A 22373-nucleotide genomic window follows, 5' to 3' on the forward strand; every position below is an offset into this window, starting at 1 on the left:
GCGAGCCTTTCATTTGCACCCTACATTAAAAAAACATTAACACTTCCAACAAATCAAATGACACTTTACTACTTTTACATGTATTTTTTTTACACATCTCTTTTGTATATGTTATCCCTCTAAAGCTTAAATATAAAAGATACGCCCCTAACCTACTTTGCCCTTCCTTGGCAAAGATGTTTTTTCTTCTAAAGCTACAGAAGCCAATTTGGTAGCCTTTTATATGTTTCTCTGCATGTATGCTGTCATCTGGAGGATATTGTGGTTTTATTTTTTTCCTCTTTCTCTAATTCTGCAGAAGTCAAAAGAGTTGCCTGCTATTTACATCTGTGTGTAACACTAACATAGTGAATGGCAAAGTCATCAGTGATAAAATCAGGTATGTGCATAGCTCTAAGGGTACACTAAACAAACTTGTCATTCAGGGTCTTTCCTTTATATGAAGGCAATGGCATTTTTTAGTTATTTGCGGAGGTAGAGCAGCTGCAGGTGTTGAAACAGGCATAGGGCCTGATTCTGATTTTTACCTGCACCAGTTTTGCATCAATGTATCCCCATTGACCAGAGGTGCTGGAACAATTCGTATAGCAGGGGTGCTGAGAGCCATTGAACCAAACTGTAAACCCTGTAGATGATGGAAGCCATTTCAAAGCTAGGGCGTGCGGCTGCCGCACCCCCAGCACCTCTAGTTCCAGCACCTATGCCATTGACTGCAGTGGAGTTACTCCTGATTTACACTGGTGTGAGAGACAGTAGAATTAGGCCCACTTATTTTTTTAGATTCCCATCAAAATGACAGCTATACATATTTTTAGAAAATTTCTGGGCAATGAATTGCTGAACTAAAAAAAAAAATGAAAACTTTTTTTTTAGTGCACTCTACCAGATTATCTCAATTTAAAAGAGGTCTAATTCTGGACATAAACAAGATGGCTGTGTCCCTTAATCCATATTTTATATTAACAAAACTTGATCATGATTATGATCATATAAGTATTTGATGTTTTTTCACTCCGTGGAAGAGAGAGTGTCACTGGATTTTGAATATCAGACCATGAAAATGAAAGCTGTGCAATTACTACATTGGAACACAGTGCATCTTGTGAGAATCTTGCTATAATGTTACTACACAAGGGGATCTAGCTAATGGTCAGATACGGTCCCTTTTTCTCAGATACCAAAGGTGTCAGCAGCCTTATGAAAAGAAGAAAACTTTTATTTTTTTCATGAGGCTGCATGGCTCAATCCTTTGGGGCAATTCAGGCAGCTGGAAACTCCCTGAGTTCTACTCCTAGCTCTGGCACGTCATGCTGTAGGGTTACAGGCAAGTCACTTAGGATCTGATTCTGCAAGGGGCTCAATGCCCTCAGTTTAGTGAAGACTGATAGTGCTAGCTTCCCTTGGAGAGGCAATCAGTAATGGAATGAATTTCCCCATCTGTAAAACTAGGTACATACTACTTATGTATCTACCACACTGGCGTGTTGTGAGGATTAGGTTATTTGTACACGGTCTTGAAGATGGAAAGTGTTAAGTATTCTTGCTCATTTTAGAGAGTTTATAGTACATACATTATTTATTTGCATTCTGGTAGGGCCTAACGATCCCAAGCAGGATTATGCTAAGTAGTGTTGTACACGCATATAGTTAGAATTTCACGTATCTGTTTCATAATTCTAGTGGGTTTTACTTAATTTAATTTTTCTAACTGATTATCAGTTTTAGACTATGGCATTTATATCTGGCATTTATATCTGGCATTTCAATTTATTTTGAGCTTACATTGATTACCACTTTTTTAAAAAAGTAAAAGACACAGCAATTTTCTATGGCTATTCAAGAATCAAATCTTTATCAGTGGTACTCTATTGTACTTTTGCTGGTGTATGTGTGTGTAATATATATATATACACACACACAGTCAATTTCAGTCCTCAGTAAAGGAAGACAAACTGGGAATCATGACTAGAGATAAGACGTATTGTTACAAAACAATTATATTTATGTTCACTGGTGTTCCTAAATCACAAATGTTAAAAGCTTTTACTGAATCATAAAGGTCATAACCTAAGTTATGTTGAAATAGATTATTATTTCAGAGGAGTCACTCATTGTGCACAATAGAAATGTTAAAATAAATATTTAATTAAGCAATTACATTTGGAATGATTTGCGATCATTTAGATGTAATACAGAAAATAATTTGCTTCCCAGATTGGCATGATATATTTCATAATTTTGTAGTAGATAAGGCAATACACAAGTTATTGATCTTATTCAATATATTATGTTATCACTCTCTCACTGTCCACTGACTAAATGTGTTAGCCCAGTTCCATATACTTTTACTTTCATGTCCTTCTCTAAGTCATTTTTGTCTTGTTTGAGAAACCCTTCTAGGACTAGATTCTACCACCTTTACTCATGTAGAGTATTGCCTTACTTTGTCTGTCCCATGGGACTAATCTTGGAATAAGGTACTACTCAATGTGAGCAATGATGGCAAAATCTGGTCTCTAGGATCTAGAAAATTACTTTCCTTGATGCCAACTTTGCTCTTTGGAAAATACTGATATTTTCCCTTGTCTGTTTCTTAGTGAGTGGAAGCCAACATGTCTGTTTTGCTTAATTCCTTGTTTGTGGAACAGCATTGCTGATTATGTCAGTAGAGCTGTTAACTGATACTTGTTCTGTAACAATAAAGCTTTTCATCTGGTTTCCATAAATACACTCATAAATTAGTGGGTGTATGCTTCTGTGCAGGCAAAATGAGTAACTGAACACCTGTGCTGGTATTTGCATGCTGTTACCTGTTTTGCAAGAGCACAGATGAGGAGGGTTGCACAAAAATGGATACACTCACAAATAGATTTGGGTGCATTTCCAGTTGGTTTCCATAAATATAGCTAATATGTCTTACATAAACAATTATTTTTTTTTATATATTCTCAGTGAGAATAGTGGGCAGTTCTAAATAGTTATCTAGAATGGAGAGAACATGGCCTTACAGATTATAACAATTCTGAAGTAAAACAAATTTTAGGTCTAAATTTTCACCTGACAATTGTCTATTAAATAGGTTTACAATGGTGTTTCTTCTAGATTTCTTAACAGTTAGAACTTCTCTTTTATGTATTCATTTGTTCATTTAGGATCCGGTTCTGCCACCCTTATGCTGATAGTACTTTACTCTGCGAGCAGATTATTGAAAACAATTGTATTTCTCTTAAACATGAGTAAAGGGTGGCAGACTTGGGCCATCACTGGGTCCAAAATATTTTAGAAACCCTTCAAAAATATTTCTAAATCTTCAAGCAATTTCTGTACATTTTGTGCCTTTGAGCCTTCTAGTGACATCTGTTACAACATTCCACAGCAGTCCATGGCTAATACTACTTATGGGGCCAGATTTTGATATCCTTATTCACTGTGGGTAACAAAATACTACAAATTACAGTTATTCCAAATGAAATCAATGAAGCTACTCACAAAGAACTGTACTACTCCATGTGAGTAAGGCCATTAGAATCTGGTTATGTGTATATAAATTTGTGTGTGTGTATTACACACAAACAGAGCCCTGTTTCAAAATCAGCATTCCAAGGATAGATTGTGGCTAGTCTGTACATAACTATGCAGTGGGGTAGGGGAAGAAGTAAGGAGGAGTCTCTTTCCTGTCCACCATTGCACAAGTCTATACATAAACCAGCTAGGATTTCAAGCCCTATACGCAGGGGCATACAGGAGATGCTACCAAGTGGCTCCCCTATGGAAGCAGCTCGTCCAAAAAGGGTCAGACTAGGAAGTAGGCAGGATTATGGATCCCCTTTGCATGTCAGGCAGTCATGGCTGAACTCCCCCAGCAATTGGTAGCCACAGAGGAGACTATGTTGCACTCTTTAAAAGGGTGGAGGCAGTTTATGGACTCCCACTGACATCAGAGAGCTCCAGGAAGCATTTTCCAAGCGCTCCATCTGAAGCAATGCACATCACTCCTGTGTTTTAGCTCTGTCGCTAAGTTTGTTGATTACATTTCATGCCAATACATATAGATTCTCTTCACTGGTTCATTTTAGACAGTTTTAGGTTTACACGGCACACACATCTGTTTTTGTATCCCTGTTGGGAATCATTTTTATTCTTGGGGTCAGGCTGTGCCACCTTTACTCGCAGCTGGTGCCTTATTCCAGGAGTATCCCCATTGATTTCAATAGGACTGTTTGTGGAGTAACGTATCACTCAACAAGAGCCAGGATGGCAGAATTACTGTGACTTAACAGGTAGAGATTTTGGAGTATTTGTCCAATCTGAATTTAACCCTCAGACAGATGTGCAAATTAATGCACTAGAAGTTACTCTAGATCTATTATCCATGCAAATAGTTCTCTTCCTAGAGCTTTCACAACAATGGGTAAATGGCAGATTTTTCAGACTGACTTATTTCCAGATTAATTTTGAATTTTCCACATGTAGATAGATATATATATATAAATAAATAAAAATATGGCCACATACTTGTTTTCCTAGAATCACATTTCCAACGTAAAGTTACCCAGCAAAAAGGTTTTTTCTCATCACATGCAACAAGGAAACGGGGGACGTTGAATAAATGTAAACATGACTTCAGTGGCACTACTTGCACAAGAAAGGGCTTGCAGGAGTAAGCCTTGAAGGATTGGGCCCATTTTCTACTAATGCTCTAGTCTATAACAAATAGAGGGAATGGTTCTTTTACCAGAAATAAATTATCAAAGACAGGTACGTGTCCTGTTAAGGAACTGGTTCTATATAATATTCACGGTGTTAAGGAAGAGTCAAAGAGACAACTACCCTATGAAAAGCAGCTGATGCCCGTCCTGTATGCACAATAAGAATGCAAAGCACAAACATAGGCCTCATACTGTAATCAAAGGCAATAGAAAATGTAATAGAGTTTAGGACAAGAACACAATTTTAAAAAACTATTTGACAGTAAATTATAATATAGAAGGACTAATGAACTCCTAACTTGCATGAGACTGTGTGTAATAAGCCTAACCAGACAAATTCACATGTATGTATTTCCCACAGAAGTCAACAGGAGTTTTGTGAGAATAAGAACAGCAGGAATAATAAATGTGGGTGGTGGTTTTTTCACCTCACCAGAGCTATGATAGTGTCATGCAGTTACAGCCTAGGACCTGATCCTGCAAAGCTTTAGGCAAATTGGGTAAAATTTTCAAAAAAATGCCTTAGTGACTTAGGACTTAAATACTGTTTTCAAATGCTCCTAAGTCTCATTGGCAGTAGGAACTTAGGGTGTGATCCACAAAACAACTGGCTGCCACCTAACCTGGTGGGCATCTAAACTCATTTGGTGCCTAGGTTTCTGCTGTAAAATTTCCCTGTGTGCGTAAACTTTAGACACTGTGGCACACACACTGCTGCTCACTCTAGGCACCCAGGCAGCTATCTCCTGGCTAAGTCACAGAGCAATTCACGAACCACGCACGGGAAGACAGGTCTTTAGTTGCACATGGGGCCCAATCTAATAGGTGGCCTCTGAGCATGGCTACCTAATTAGTCCCATTCAAAATCCAGCCATAGTAGACAGGGTTGCCCACCTTATAACTCTCAGCCCAGTGGTTGGACCAATCACCTATGCCCTAGGATGTGGGAGATGCAGGTTCAATTCCTTTCTCTCTGCCAGAGTGGGAGAACAGATTTAAACAGGGGAGCTGCAACCCTTCAGGAGAGTGTAGCTGTTTCACTATGGCTAAATACAGAGTGATTGGATCTAGAGTCTCCCACCTTCCATGTGGAAGCCCTAACTGATGGACGGCAGAATCATTCTCGTGCTCCTTCTTTGGCCCACTGACTGTTCCACTGTGGATAAACACTTAGCTAGTCAGTGAGTGAGAGAGGGAGAATGACACTGCAGGTGAGTGGTCAGGGAAAAGTGGCAGACCCAGAGTCCAGTCTCCCCACTCCAATTACTCTGTTATTATTTATCTGGAACAGCTTCAACAGGAGAGACTGAGGGAGCCCCTCCCCCCCCCAACAGAATATCCCATAGCTCAATGGTTAGAGCACATTCTTGAATGATAGCAGGCCCATGTTTGAATTATTTCTCTCCCTCAGGCAGCAAAAGGGAATTGAAATGGTATCTCCCATATCCCAGGCAGGTGTTCTAGCTAGTGAGATAAAAGTTAGTAGGTGTGTGGCACCACCACCACTTCCTCCTCCTTATCTCCATTTTGTATGGAGTGAGGCAGGCACCTAACTCATTCCCACAAGAAATGCCTTAGGCACCTAAACTGCCTAAGTCCAGGCAGCAGGTTCCTATTCATGGATCACTAGCAGAGATAAGCACCTCCCTGCAGACCAGACATAGGCGCCTATTTCCATGAGTGGGCCATGACTTAGGACATACCCTTCTCTTCGGCATCTCCTATTGGCTTGTGTAGGCATCGCCCCACCTACTTACTGGCTTTTGTGAATCACATTCTTAGCTACTTAACACTCCCCATTCTTTGTATAGGGAACCAAAGCACCTAACTCAGGCTTTGTGAATCTCAGTGTTGTTCCTGTGATTTTCTGGGCACCTAAAAGGTGACACAATGCTCAGGGTTGCAACACCTAAGTCCTCTCATGAATCCCATCCTTTGGCATTTTTTAAAATGATACCATATTCAGTCCCATGCATAGCCCCACTCTCATAAGTAAAGTTTGCAGGTTTGGGTCCATATTTTGAGGAATTACTATTTAATACAATACATTGTACACCCAAAAATGTTTCCCTTTCTGTTCTCCCCTATTCCACCATCTGTGTTTCTTATTATCCTGTTTATCATTTGTCCCCTTTTACTACCAGTTCCTGTGTCTGTAATCTCCCTCTTATGTCTTCAAAAATCCTCTTTATTTGTCCTGTTTATCTTATTGCCCTCCCTGTCTCCTCACAATATACGCAGGGAAATGGATGTCAATCACATTTCACAGGTAACCAAGCACAAGTGTACATGGGATTAGATTAAGACTTGAGTCTATATCTAACCTATTGGGTGGCAAAGAGCTGCTCCCACCATAGGAAGAGCCCCAGGAAGGACTCATGCCATAGTTAGGCCAGGTCTACACACAGACCTGTAGTGGTATAACTAAGTTGCTCAGGGGTATGGATTTTTCACATGTAGACAGAGCTATGTTGATGGTAGAGCTACTCCTGTCGACATAGCTACTGGTCTCCCAGGGAGGTGGATTAACAACGCCAATAGGAGAAGCTCTCCCATTGGGGTAGGAGCACCTTCCCTTCAGGACTACAGCATCACAGCTGTACTGATGCACTGTTTCACGTGTAGACCTGCCCTTAGATTCCATCCTTGCTCCTTGCTCCCCTTGGGGCACAAGGGGATAGGGAGGAGAGGCAATTTACAGCAGTCCTGCAAAGGGTGCTGCTTATTTCTCCCCCATGTTGGCTCAGCATTGCTGACTAGTGTATTGTGGGTGGGGCCAAGGTTCAGCCCTTCCCCTCCCACTTGCTCCACGATGAGTATTGGCCCTACAGCCCCAACTCCTGGTTCCTTCTCTTGCCGCCTTCACCAAACCATGGTGCAGGGAACCCTACTGCGCGCGCACACACGCACACACACACATTTATAGGTTCTTGTACCCCTTTATTTCCCTGAAGAGCTGAGTTAGGACAAATCAAAATCTGACCCAGAAAAAATGTACATAGTGTGCTTCTAGTCAAGGTTACAGGTTAAAATATCCCTATGGCTCTAGACCAGTTAGGGAAAACCCTTCTCCAGTTTTAAAAGCTTCATTGTGTCATTAATTTATTGAGATGGGAGTTCTAGAAAAAAAGATGCTTGTTTAGTGAGCTCAGTGGCATGGCAATACCCTTAATGTTTTACCAATTCACAGCTGAGGAAACATTTGTTTGTAGTGTAGTCTTGCCCCAGAGTCAGGCTCTGAGAATAAATGGAAACATGTCAGCATTTCTGAATTTTAATCCCTGCCTCCAAAAATACAAATGAGGATTGCATCTGTCACCGTCTAATGAAGTCTTCCAGCCAGGAGGGAAGCTAACAATTTGAAATGTAGACATACAGGGCCTGATTCTGATTTCTCTTACCCCATCGTTACACTGGTGGAATTCTATTGATTTCCATGGTGTTGTTCCTGATCTATACAGGTGTAGCTGATATCAAAATGACATCCACAGTGACAAAGCCACAACCCACACTCCTCGGAGGGAGACCTTGTCTTTATACTTGCCTGTAAACCATCTAGTGCACTTGCTGAATTCTATAAGTAACAGTGATCTACTATAGTAGACATGTCATTATGTTCAAAAGGCCTGAACTCTTCCCATTTATAACAATGTAACTCCCTTGAGTTAAGTGGAATTATATCCTATTTACATGGATAATATAACACAAATAGCTCATTCTGCACAACACCTTATTTTGTAACTACCTGGCTCCTACTAACTCACCACGGTGTAGGGTTGTCCTCCTATATGAATTCTTTCCTGAGCATGCCTTCCTGGGGCTGGCCCTTTAAATTTTGCAAAGCAGTTTTGCCATGGTCATTTTGTATCTAGCTGCTATTGGTTTATCTCAGGCTTTTCTAGCTGGTACCTATTTCATTTCTGTAATACTTCTCTTAGGCCTGGTCTACACTAAGAAGGGGGTTCGAATTAGGGTACGCAAATTCAGCTACGTGAATAGCGTAGCTGAATTCGAAGTACCCTAATTCGAACAACTCACCCGTCCACACGCGGCGGGGTCGAACTCCGCAGCTCCCCCGTCGACTCCTCCAACTCCTTCTGCCGAGGTGGAGTACCGGAGTCGACCGCGGCGCTTCCGGAGTTCGAACTATCGCGTCTAGATCAGACGCGATAGTTCGAACTCCAAAAAGTCGAACTCTCCGCGTCGAACCGGCAGGTAAGTGTAGACGTACCCTTAGTTTTTCTTTTCTTATTCCTGGTGGAATGGCACATTCTCTCCTATCTAATTCACATCAACATGAGAGGTGAATCGTGCACAGTTGGTTCACTAATGGCTTTCTCCAGATTCACTGAAGTCAATGGAAAGACTCTTATTGATTTCAGTCGGAGCTTGATTGGACCCTAATCTAGTGGGCTCAATTAGATACATTATGTAGCAATGCAATAACAAAAGTCCTAAGGGGAGTGAAGAGAACGCCCTTGCCAGTTGTCAGAGTACATACTGTCTGTAGGCAAATAAAATGTTATGCTGTGTCATATTTGGTACATGCCTGCCTACAGTTATGCCTCATTACTCCCGAGTTTTAGACAATGATGAAGTCCCCTGCTGAGTTTTCACTCAAAAGGACGGGGCAGAAGAAGTCTGAAAACTAGTAAGGCAACCTGCTTCATTTGAAATCTTGAACATTCAAGCCAACAGAATTTCAAAATCAAATTGTAATCCTTTTATTTTCTTTTTGCTTGAGATCCCATAATTTTATTGCCCAATCTGCTAACCTAAAACTTAGAACAGGCTTTTGGGCTGAGAAATACGAATTAAAAAGAATATGTTCTAAAATCCTAAAATGAGCACGATTTCACAGGCATGACTTCCAAATCACTAATTGTATTCAATATTTAGTTTGCATTTTTCAGCTTTTGTAATTAAAGAGATGTGAGCATTTCTTCTGTTGTGTTGAATTCGATTAGCAGTATCTTTAAATGGTCTAGAGGTAATTCCAACACATCTAAAACACTAATGTGAGTACAACAGTCATCATGTTCTCTTTCATGATGAGGATATATTGCATAAATGTGTAGTAACCTTCTTTTTATATTTCCTTAGCCCAAAGAAATCACTTCTTCCTTATTTTTTAATAAGTGCTGTTGATGGTTACTCTCGAGTCCCATGTCTACCATAATCTGTTTCTGAAGTATCTACCTTTTAAAATGTGAAAAAGTATTTTTTTAAGGAAAATCCTTTCCAACATTTAAAATGCCTGCCAAATCCTTACACTGACCACTCAAATGAAAAAAATAGCAACATAACACTAAAATAGTATGACATTTAAAAGATGGGATGCCATTTCCTTGGAGCCATCCACTTCTCAAGCCCCGATGTGTTTGTGGTGGCAGCAGGATTCTGGCTGTTGGAGCATTAAACATCCTGTTTCCAAGGGGCGGCTACCAACTGAGGCACTGGAATAAGCCTTTGAGGTTGTGGAACACTGATACAGCCTCCATAGCATTGATTTTATCTGGAAAATCCTTGAGTGCAAGTTTTGCTCAGGATCTTCAGAGGAGCTGGTGTTTTTAAGCTTTCTCGTGTCTCAGACTCAGCAAGCCACAGGAAAACTGGCTAATTGAATAGGAGGCATAATCTGAGAGTATGGCTGCTGAAATCCTGCTGTGGAAGATGTACTGAGATGCCATTCTTGGGCTAATGAGGTAGGAACTTGCTATCTGGGTTAGGATGCACAAGCCATACTGCACTTGGTTGCTGGACTGGACAGCAGAGATTTGACAAAGCAGCCAAAAGAGACCTTGCTGAGAGGCCAGAGAGCAGGGAAAAGATTATGGCGCTGTACTGCCAAACTGAGACAGAACTGTTCTTCGGAGGCAGAGCTGAGGTGAGAACTTCATATTGATGTATTACTGTTTTCAAAATGAGAATATAATAGCATGGCCGAGGCTCTTGTAAGAGATCTTGCTATCTTGGGGCACATTTTTCATAACTATATTTTATTTCTGTCCATCTGTATGCCACCAATAGGTAATTGTCTTCCTTGGAATGTTGCGTTGTGCACTGAGAATTTATGCTTTTCTCTTTACAGTGCTGAATTACTGAGTTATTAGAAGCAGTGTATGAATAATATGAACATAATGTCATGGCCTTGCTTAGTGCACCCCAAAATACACTTGTGGAACTTCTTGGCCATCTATAATTCCAATGCTGTGCTGGTACCAAAAAGTGCTCACTGAACCAAAACTGCCTAAAAGCGGATTACCTAGACCTGCCTGTCTTGGCACACTTATTGTCAACTTCAGCGGGCAGTACCATGTGAAAGATACATTTTAGAAAAATATCAGTATCAAGCACCTAATATTCTATTCACTATTTCTGTTTAGACCTCTGATACTCTTCTCTCTGATATGTTAACATTCAGATTCTTAGAATGATTCAGCTCATGTACCACTTCTTTTTTCCTGTCACACACCATTGGATTAAGCCAGTATCAGAGTTCCTTGGTCTATTTTAGCATATTTGGTAACTGATCCTCTTGGCTTAAAACAGACAAAATTCCCAGTGTGGTTTGTTTGAGTATCAACTGCAGAATTAGGCTCTTTATCTCACTGTTATCAGGTTCCTTTTGAAAGTCTTCCTGTGGGGGAAGTGCAGGATCATGGATGATGCATTTTTCTCTTAGCTTGATTCTATGTAAACATTAGGATACTTCACCTTTCAAAACACTTAGAAAATGTTACTATATTTACACTAATAGGCCATGTGCTGTTCTCAGTGACATGGGCGTATATTATAGTGGCACAGCAGTTAAGTTTGCATCATGACTTCTGTTTAAAGGTCGACCTTTCGAAGTCCTCTAAAATTGGCAGGCTTAGTCAGACTCCTTTGAAATTCGGGGTGCCTCAAGAAAGGGTTAGTGCCCCTAATTTGGGTCATTTAAGAAAGGGATTGCAGAGATATAAGACTCCCATCAAAAAATAAGCCATTTTCCAAAAAGTTTTTAGGGTTTTTTTTATTGTTTTTTTTTTTTTGCTCAAGTCAAATTGTTGATGTGAAAATGGTCTCTGTCTTTCAAGTGTTTACCCAAGGTAAACATGGCACCCACTGAATCTTTGGGGGACCCAAACTGAGAAGCGTATTTAGAAAAATGTACATTTTTTAGAGTGTGCAAATGCCAATACAGAAAAACGGTTAGAAGGTTTCCATTTCTGCCATTTTATATGCTTTAAAGTTCAATTCTTATAAGTGCTCTAAAATCTGAACAGTTACTTGTGATTGCTTTGAAATTTGGGCATGAAGGGTAGTGTTAATGAACCAAATTTGGATCATTGACCAAGGGGGTTCCTGAGTGACAGGTCCCCAGAAAAGCAGGTTTCCTTCTGTGGCCTTGTACTGTTGAATTGAGAAGTAGTAATGAATGGTTGAATACAGAGAAGGGTTAGTGACCTACATTTGGGGTCATTTGAGCAAAGCGTTCCAGATATATAAGTCCTGAAAAAAATAGCTATTTTTCAAAAAGCTTCTAGGTGGGGCTTTTTGCGGAGAGCTAAAGAGTAAACTATTGCTGTGATGTGGACTGAAATGGTCAATTTTTCCCCAGAGGGACTGGGAAATGAGGATGAGTGGTTGACAAAATCTGTATCAGCCACCAGTTTTTATTTGCAGTATAGACATATCCTCAAAGACCTAGTGTGGATGCAGTTATACTAGTGAAAGTCACTTTATAATGGTACAGTTTACTTCACTTTGTGAAACTGGAATAAGCTATACTGATAGAAACTCTACATAGCAATACAACTAAACCTACAACAGGATTGGTTTGTTTTGTTTTGTTTTGGGCCACTTTAACTATGCCAGCCTAGTTAAAGCAGCAAATTTAAGAGCAAATAAGGCGTTAGCCCTTAGGCTCCTAAATCACTTTTGAAAATGTTACCCTTAAACTAATCTGACATACCATTTAAGGCTCCTATCTAGGTTCTACCCCTAGTAAGCCTCGTATAATTCTCAAACTGTTTACAGCCCTTCCTTTTATTTAGAAGCTGGTTGTGGTTCAGAGTTTTGAAAATCATCATATTTGATTTTTTTGGATAAGATTTTCTATATTCTTCATCAAGCCCACAACACTGAAGCCTATATTTGCTGACTAGGAGCATATCCTTATGCTTTTGTGGCAGGACTTTTTATCTGCTTTTTTCTTTGACTATGACCTCTTTCTTATTTTGATTAGAATTCCTTACCACTTTGATACTGAGCTGCACAAGTTCAGATTTTATTTGCCTTGATACATTTAATTTGTAGCTCTGGATAATTGTTACCCTACGCTGTTCCCTGTTCTTCCATGAAGAGCTTATTTTGTTTTGCATTGATATGTTTTCACTTTATGTACTTCAATGTCATATGTATTCAGACAATACTCTGATATAACTTTCAGTCTCTGCAGATTATGAAAGTGTTTGATGTTTTGCAAAATTATCTGTGTGATATTCAATCACAGTTGCCTTCAAATGTTCTTAAACTTAACACAGATAAAACATAAAACCAAGTTGCTGTTAATTGATTTTTTCAATGCAGAGGTCTCAGGTGTCATCTGTGGTGATTTCTTTCAGTGACAATTCCTTTTATCCTTCAGATAGTGACCTTTAAGTCATTGTAAATTATATTCTGAGCTTCTTTTTTCCTCCTTTGGTTGCTCCCATTAGTCATATAATGTAGGTCTCTTGCTAATATCTTAAAAATCCAGACCAAAATGAGATCTATCTTCTATAAAACTACCACAGAAACTTCAATCTATGCCTTAATTTCATTCTGACTAAAAGAACTGATTTGTGCATCTTTTACCTTTACACCTACAAAACTTGAAGTGTTCACAGATGTTGAAAACGAAACATTTTACTCACTGTCTTTCCATTATGAAGGTCGTCTGAGAAGAGAAGCCCAAATTTTCAAAAGTTTGAAAGCCCATTTTTGGATGCCCAACTTAAGACACAGTAGACCTGATTTTTCCAGAGATACTGAGACCCTTCTTCCGCTATTGACTTTAAATGGAGGAATGTTGCTAAAACCCAGACACAAGGGGCCTCATGGTATGCTCCCAAAACTCGAAACTCTCAAAATCAGCTTTTATTTTCAAGGCTGTAACATCCTGTCTGTGATGGGTCCGGTCACAGAGATCTCCTTGGGACTGTCACCTGACGTTCTGAAATTACCTCTGAAATTACCATTTTCCCTGCCAGCTTGGGACTTTCAGAACCCTGCCTTGTTGAGCCAGACATACTAGCCTGCTGCAACACAGACCCAGGGTTTGGTCCCCCCCCCCCTCCAAAGCTGCAGACTTTAACCAAAAACAGCTCAGCAGGCTACCTCTCCAGCACCCAGGCACCCACCTCCCAATGGGATCCAAACTCCAAATAAATCCGTTTTACTCTGTATAAAGCTTATATAAGGTAAACTCATAAATTGTCCACCCTCTATAACACCGATAGAGAGATATGCACAACTGTTTGCTCCTCCAGGTATTAATCACTTACTCTGGGTTCATTAATAAACCAAAATGATTTTATTAAGTATAAAAAATAGGATTTAAGTGGTTTCAAGTAATAATAGAAAGAACAAATTAAGTCACCAAGCAAAATAAAGCAAAAACACACAAGTCTAAGCCTAATACATTAATAAACTTATTACAGGTAATATCTCACCCTCAGAGATGTTCCAATAAGCTTCTTTCACAGACTAGATTCCTTCCTAGTCTGGGCCCAATCCTTTCCCCCAGTACAGTCCTTGTTAGTTCCAGCAGACATCTCAGGTGGTAAGCAGGGGCTTTCTCATGACTGGCAGCCCCTTTTATAGCTTTGGCACAAGGTGGGAAGCTTTTGACTCTCTGGGTCCCTAACCCTCCTTCTCCTTCTAAATGGAAAAGTACCAGATTTAAGATGGATTTCATTACCAGGTGACATGGTCACATGTCACTGTCAGACCCCTAGTCTCCATTCTCTATGGGCTGACCCACACATACACAGGAAGGCTTTCAAGTAACTAAGGCCATTTACAACTGATTGTTTCTGGAGCACCCTTAATGGTCTCCACTTAATATGTTTACATCAGTGATACAAGTTTATATCTTATTCTCCTAACTCCAGATATAGAAATAATACATGCAAACAAATAGGATGAATGCACTTAGTAGATATTAAGCTTTCTAATGACACCATACAAGGGGTATATAGCATAAAGCATATTCCAGTAAAACATATTTATAAGCATATTTCCATAAAGCATATGGAGTGCAGCATCACACCGTCTTTGTGATCTTTTGTTTCCTTCATCTCCAAACCAGCTGTTTTCTTCATGTATTCTTTGTGAGATTTATTTGGTCCGTCAGGCTCCTTGGCTATGATATTTTGATTCATTTAGGTAAAATTCTTCCTTGATGTACCCAGTTGCACACAGTATACAGGGCAGAATGTTAACCTTTAAAATTAAGTTGGGATTTTGAAGTCCTTAGGCCTAGGTTCTATTCATTTAGCTTTTGAAGTATCCTTGTGTTTATATTTTCTGTTTGATAAGAATTGTAGGGCATACATAGAATCATAGATTATTAGGGTTAGACAGGACCTCAGAAGATCATCTAGTCCAATCCCCTGCTCAAAGCAGGACCAATCCCCAAATGGACCCCTCAAGGATTGAACTCACAATCCTGGGTTTACCAGGCCAATGCTCAAACCACTGAGTTATCCCTCCCCCCACTCTCATTGGGTTGAATTGAACCTGGAACTCTCAGCATGACAGGCCTGATCCAAAAACCACCAGTGTCAATGAGAGTCTTTCCAGGAACTTCAGGGGACATTGGATCAGGTCTAAAAGCAGAATCCCTTTCCACTTGAGCTAAAGGGAACAATTCCATTTTCTAGCAATAAGCAGCAATCTCTTATCTCTGGAAGGGTCATGTTTACATACACTAAGTTAGGGTTAATACTCCAACTCAGGCAAAAAGTGCTGTTTGTTTCAGACTCATCCACAAGAGTACAACCAGTAGCTCAATGCCTCCTTGCACCACAATGAGGCCCTTCGTTCAATACTGACTTCAAGGGAAGACTGCTGTTTGCTGAATCACCACCACTGCCTCATGCCACACCTTGAGTTTTTTTCATCCAAAAACCAAGCAAGCCCAAACCCTGTTTAAATTGTAATCTCTGAAATGTTATAGGCTGATGTGGCTAAACCATAGTGCGAGGAGGGATGCTTGCATGAAAAACATTTCTAAAATGTAAATGTAATTGTTCGCATTTAAAAACTACTAAGCAACTTTATGTTGTAATTGTTATTAACCTCACTTTCTACTTTGCTAACTTTTCTGAGTCAAGGGATCTTTGCCCACTCCAGAAATAAATAATCTAGTTATTGTGTTGGGAGGGGAGGAAGAGTTCTTGTTTTTGAAATTGTTACTGCTGCCACCACAAACACCAATGCTGCTGGGACGAAATATCAAATTAGGAGTGTTTCATTTGTTTTACTCATGCATTCACTAAGGGATTGTATTTATTTGCTTGATTTTGGAGAATACTTGCCCAACTGCACTTAGAATTTATTTGTTCATTTGTCCATGCTTACCTGTGCTTAGACTGTTTTTAATTTGTTTGAACTGTGTTAAGTCTGGATTTTTCGGAAAAGATAGGGGGAAAAAATCTTCATCAGAGAGATTTTCCTTCAGCTGCTGCTATCTTTCTTTCCTGTCAATGAAAGCCCCTGACTCCGCTCTTCTAATCCCTCCACTTGCTCCTCTTTGCCTACCATGGAAAGTTTAAATATCTCATTCTTTTCCCAGCACAATTCTGTTCCAGACTCAGTGTTAGATTTTATTTTTTTTACTGTGTCCCCTTCACACTACCAGTAATGACAACCACCCTGCCCTCCTTCATTTTCTTCTCTGACTCCTGTCTTGGAGTCTGATCCGCTGAAGTTAGTGAGAGTCTACTCAAGGAGGTCAGACAGTAAGAGTTGGATCACACCCTTAGTGCTGTTTCCCATGCATGTAACTACCTTCCAAACTCACTGCAAACAGGCCCTTTCCCTATCCTCATTTAAATCCCTCACAGAGATTCATTTTGTCTGTGCATCCTACAAAATTTAAACCATGTCAGTCAAATGTCTTCTTTATCCCATCATCATATGAGAGGGAAGAAGAAAAAACTTCTAAGTTAACTCCTTCTTTTGAAAAAAACAATGAGGAGTGTGGTGGTACCTTGCAATTATTGTATTCATACATTCAAATTAGGAAAATGCAGATGCCTAGCAATTTGGCCCACAGAATGGCTAAATTATTCAAGACTGACTGACCACCATGGGGAACAAGACTAAAACCACAAATGTTTACTGTTCTAGAAACTCCCTATTCAGGATTTGAGGGGATAATAGAGTAATAGTGAAAGATAGTAAAGCGCCTGGGAGTAACATAGATGAACTAGAGTTTCGAAGGAAATATGAAATGTCAGCATTGTTGGATACCTAAATGTACAGCAGTCTTAGACCCAGAAAGTATTTTTTACAGGCTGACTGGAAGAGATATTGATACAACCCAATTTCACTGCCCCAGTTGTTCTGGCATCTGCCAGGAGACTTCTTGCTAAATAAACTTCTACTTCTCCCTTCCTGTGTACTGTGCTGGTAGATTGTGTAATTGTTTTTGTAATAAAGAGGCTTCTTAAAACATCAAGAATTGCTTCTAATCTGAATTACCAAAGTTCCACTGTGGGAATATATATCCAGATTACACTACATTACTTTTGAAGAGGAGACAGATGTTCATGACTGTGAAACAGATATTTTAAGATATTGTTTTTTCTCATGCAGTTCTCTACTCAGCCAGACTTCGAGTACATGGCAGTAGGCATATGGACAGCTTTTAACTTCTGAAAAAGCGTGTATGCTTGCATAGGATCAGTGGAAGTAGGATTGCTGTACTTACAGGAATGCAGAAAATAATAGCTAACAATGTACTGTTATAACATCTTGTGTACTGACTGCAAGGTTTGGAAAGAAAAAGAAATTATAACTTAACCTAGTCTGCGTATTTCTTTATATGTTATGAAAGCTGCATTGCCCTCTCTTGAAATAAGAATCAAAAGAGACAACGAAATAAAAGGCATCCATAAGAGAAGGAAAAGAGAATAAAGGAAACATCACATTCATTATGGTAGTGATTTCTCACATCATCCAAGTTGGTATCACTGCACTTTAAACAATCCAATACATGGATGACATAGTCAAGTGAGGGACAAGACACCCTGAACAGGGTGACCAGACACCCCAACATTAGGGGCTTTGTCTTATAGATGCAGCTACAGCCTTCCCTCCCCCACAAAAAGTGTCCCAATTTTTCACACTTGCAATCTGGTCACCCTAATCCTGAAGGATGTGTACAACCTGTCAGCCCCATCCTGCAGCTCTTACTCATGTGAGTACATACACAAATAGTCCAATTGAATGTGACTACTCATGTGTTACTGATCTAGAAATTTCATATTCAGGACATGAGGCAATCACTAAAATAGTAAAGCAAGGACATGGCCTTGTAACGGCAGTGGGTCTGAGTATCCTGCATCAGTTAGTTAACTGTAATTAAAATGTTTTGTATGGTGTAATAAAACTCTGGTGAAAACTATTTATGAGAAGAAAAGGTGGACATTTGTATGCATCTGTGTCATTATCTATTACTGGAACGATGTTCCTCTTAGTGAGAGTAGCTGTTGCTCTGACACTGACAAGGTAGAGTTTTAGAACTAAAAAGGCCACAATTTCTTCTTAGATGAAGTCAGATAAAGATAAGATTTACCCTGAATAAATTAACGAGGGAGGTTTTCTGTACATGCATCTGGCAAAATGTCCAACCGTCACTGAGGGAAAAAATAACCCAAAGGAGGGAAAAAATAACCAGTTATAAGATTGCTATATTATATGTGATGTTATCAGTTTATGGGCATAGAGGCCTGTTCAGAACTCATTATTATGAACATGGGGATTGTTAAATCAGTTTAGACCAATGCGCTTTCTAGTCCAGTATCGTCTCAGACAGTAATCAGTACCAGATACTTCAGAGGAAGGTTAAAGCCCCATAATTCACAACTATGGAATTAGGCAAAGGTTTGCCTAATTTCAGGCAGGGAGTGGCTGCTTTAGGTCTTTAAACATGCGGGGTGGTATTCCTTACCAATTTTCATCCTAGTTAGTAAAACTGTAGAAGTTCTAGTTATTCGAATACATTCCTGATCCTTCTTTGACTCCTGCAAAGCTCTTTGCCTTAATATTATTTTTGGCAGTGATATTACATGCAGGCTGTGTAAAAATATATTTTTATCATTTTAAATTTGTTGTCTTTTTATTTCACTGGTATCCTCCTGTTCTTGAGTGCCTGACTCGGTTTCTCTGTGCTATACATTATATAATACTCTTCCGTCATGCCACCTCTTATTCATCTCCTCTGTAAACCAAATAGTCTTAATCTTCGTAACGTCTCCACATGTCGAAGCCTTTTGCAGTGTATACCTTTGGACTTGTTGTATTTCTACTATACCTTTTCTGAGATGGGATGACAAACTATAAACAATACTTAGAGGGTGTGCAATTGATTTATACAATGGTATTTTAGTATCTTTCCTGCAAAATATTTTCTAACCCATTTTTAGTACATCCGAACATATTTTGTTTACTCTTTTTGACTGCTGCTGCACATTGAGCAGATGTTTTCATTTGGGCTGTATACAGCATTACCTAGGCCTTTTCCCTGAGTGGTTAGTGTTAATTTAGAACAGGCAAAACTCTCATTGAAGTCAGCGGGGGGAATGAGTAAGCAGTGATGAATAGGGCCCATAGATTGGGAACAGTGGACTAAAATTTTTCACTGCAGCCTGAGGAACAAAAAAGGGCACAGGCCATCTTCTGAGGTTCATGTGTGTTAACGTGACTGAACAAATGCCTTTTATCTTTTAGGTGAAAATGACATAAGGTCTCAGAATAGATACAATTAGAGGACTGATGATAAAGTGCTACAAAATTAATTTTCTCTTACTGCTGTATGTTAAAAGGGAGTAAGTATTGAGGCCAACATTTTCAAACTGGGGTATTACTCCAGCTGGAGTAATTTAGAGCTTTGATAGTTTAGCATAACTGAAAATCAGGCCACTTTCATCTAGGTGAGTCAGTATGGACTTAAGTGCTTAACTTTTGGCACTTTTAGGCAAGTTTGAAAATTCTGGCCATATTCAGTGGGTATGTTTCAGAAAGTAATAAGTAATCAGTGAGAGCGATGGTCCCACAGTACAAATTTTAGAAGAGCAGAAGAGGACAGACTTGTTGCTTAGGTGCACGTCATGAAATGGACTGTTTTCATTGCATGTCTTACTTTTTCAGCGAATCTTGAGTGGAAAATACGGTCAGCAGGTTACTATGTGTCAAGGGGAAAAGACCCAGGAAAAGACCAACAGAAAATATTTTATAATCCATTGTTAACTACACAGAAGATCTTTAGGATTTTATTAAATGAAATATTGTTAGTCTGAGGTTAGCAGCATGCCTGCTATAGAATTCTACAGGATGGTTCAAGAATTGTACAGAAAGGCTATCACTCTATTAAATGCTGTATGTTTCAGTGTTTTATCTACGAACTCTATTAAATTTCTAAAGAACACATGACATTTTATGAGACTTTCCCATACCAAAGTAAATTGATTTAACAGTGATAAATATTAGTCATGCGGATAAGTGAAATTTGCATGTGCTTAAATTTTTGTTAAAGTAATGTAACAGCTCTTTCCCTGCAATGTAAGTTGTGAAGTTGAAACACGAACTTTGTATGATTGCAGTTTTCTTGTGCTGCTACAAAATATAGTTGTTCTTCTAAAATTTGTGCATTGAAAAAATGTCCTGTTATTTTTTTATCTTACAAATAATTTATGCAATACTACTTATATACATTATATACTGGAATTGATTTTTTTTCTTTAAAAAAACAAGATTCAGTTACTGACTTGGGCAAGTCGGGGAATAATTTGATGGATTTATTTTTGCAGCTTTACATATTCATAGATATTGCTAAAGTTAGCTCATATACATGGGACCCTGGGTACGTACCGCTTCAGCTAGCCAGTATAGCTACCTGTGCTGTTGTGGCTTCACTGCTACTAATTAATTATTACTATTTATTATTCAAGCTATGTAGATTAAAGCTAGCTTGGGTATGTCTACATGTGCTGCAGTAACACCTCTGGTTGAAAGGTAGACAACCCTAAGACAGAGATGAACTGATAGCCTTTGAACAGCAGGACCAAAGTGAGGCCTTCAGACTTAAGTAGGCCAAATGAGACTTCTCATAATCACACTGCTACATCTTTTGGTCAAGATTTGTCTGACATTTGTGGCCTTGTCTAGACTAGGCTTCTTGTGGCCCTTCCTCTGTCACCTGCACACAGGTCTTGTCTAGACTAGGAAAACATGTGTTGTTTAGAAGTGTTAGCTAGTTTAGATGAGGCCTGTGTGGGTATGAAAGAGGAGGCAGAGGACACAAGAAGTGTTCCACTTCTGTCAGCCTCTGTGAAGAGGCAGGGCAGAATGACAGTTCTTGTCATTGTTAGCTTGCTTAGCTAGTGCAAGTGAATCTTGCATGTAATGAAACGTCTCTTTTTAAAAAAGGTCTACAGTATATTGTACAATAATGGCCCAAATCACTGCATTTTACACTAGTGATACTGCATCACATTGGGCAATAACTGTCTTTTTTTAGTAAGGGCTACACCTCATTCACCTTCAAATAGGCAACCCCATATCCTCAGTGATCTCTTTACAGTATTCCTATGTGGTGTTCAGTACAATTAACTTTAGTTAAACATCACCTCAGCTAAGCAATTTTTTGCCAATCCCTTGGAATATAATTCAAAACAGATTGTACTGTTACCCATAATTTCTTGCATCCTTAATCATTTCAACCTCCAGGAGCATATGCAGGGCTGAATTAGCCATAAACATTATATGCAAGAAGTGATGTGAGTAAAGTAACTGTTCTGTTGAGAAGTTCCCATGCCTCCATGCTTTGGAGCAAGAAATTGAAATTTGGCAGGGTGGGTGTCCTTTGTGTTAGGGATGTACCTTTTGTTATCCCTGTGAAAAGCTGCCTAAATTTGGCCAAATTATAAGCCTTGAGAAAATTTCGGTTTCCACATGCTCAGTAGGGACTTGTTAGATTTGGCAACTAAATTCTCAAAAGATTCTGTTTGCGCTGAGCATGCTCCAGCCCAGCTCTTTCCCTGCAATTGTTTCTCAAAGTTACTGCAGGCTGTTGTGGCACCAAAACTGAGAGCAAGGAGACTCTCTCTCTCTCTCTCTTATGCTTCCAGTGCTTCCCCTGCTGACAGCGCCAGAGCAAGAAACCTGACTGGAATAATGAGGGGACAAGATCAGGACTTGGTTTGGGAGAGTGGTGGAGGAAATAGATTGGGGCCTGGAGGACAGGGAGACTGGAACTAGAACCTTGTGAGTGACTGGGTAGAGGGAGACTGGGAGTGGCTGGGCAATGAAATTGTCACTGTAAGCCAGTGTGGGTTGAGCGACTGAGAATGGACAAGAAGGTGGGGGGAAACAGTATGGGGAGGGCAGCCAGTCCACCTGAGCAGGGAG

The 22373-nt window shown here is 39.6% G+C and overlaps 1 protein-coding gene across 4 annotated transcripts in view; it reads left to right on the forward strand.

The window, feature by feature from the left end:
- Positions 1-22139, forward strand: part of SALL3 (spalt like transcription factor 3) — a 46167-nt gene extending 24028 nt beyond the window's left edge. Inside the window, exons 5-6 of one of the 4 annotated variants that reach the window (XM_045008247.1) lie at positions 299-379; positions 22094-22139. In XM_045008247.1, the coding sequence (XP_044864182.1) occupies positions 299-337 (39 nt within the window). In that variant the 3' untranslated portion in view covers positions 338-379; positions 22094-22139. Of the gene's footprint in view, positions 1-298; positions 380-17558; positions 17689-20114; positions 20399-22093 lie in introns of those variants that run through there. The other 3 variants (XM_045008246.1, XM_045008245.1, XR_006577574.1) reach the window with 3 other exon arrangements.
- Positions 22140-22373: the final 234 nt, after the last annotated feature.

Source organism: Mauremys mutica, chromosome 2 (genome assembly GCF_020497125.1).
Source record: "Mauremys mutica isolate MM-2020 ecotype Southern chromosome 2, ASM2049712v1, whole genome shotgun sequence".
NCBI lineage: Eukaryota > Metazoa > Chordata > Testudines > Geoemydidae > Mauremys > Mauremys mutica.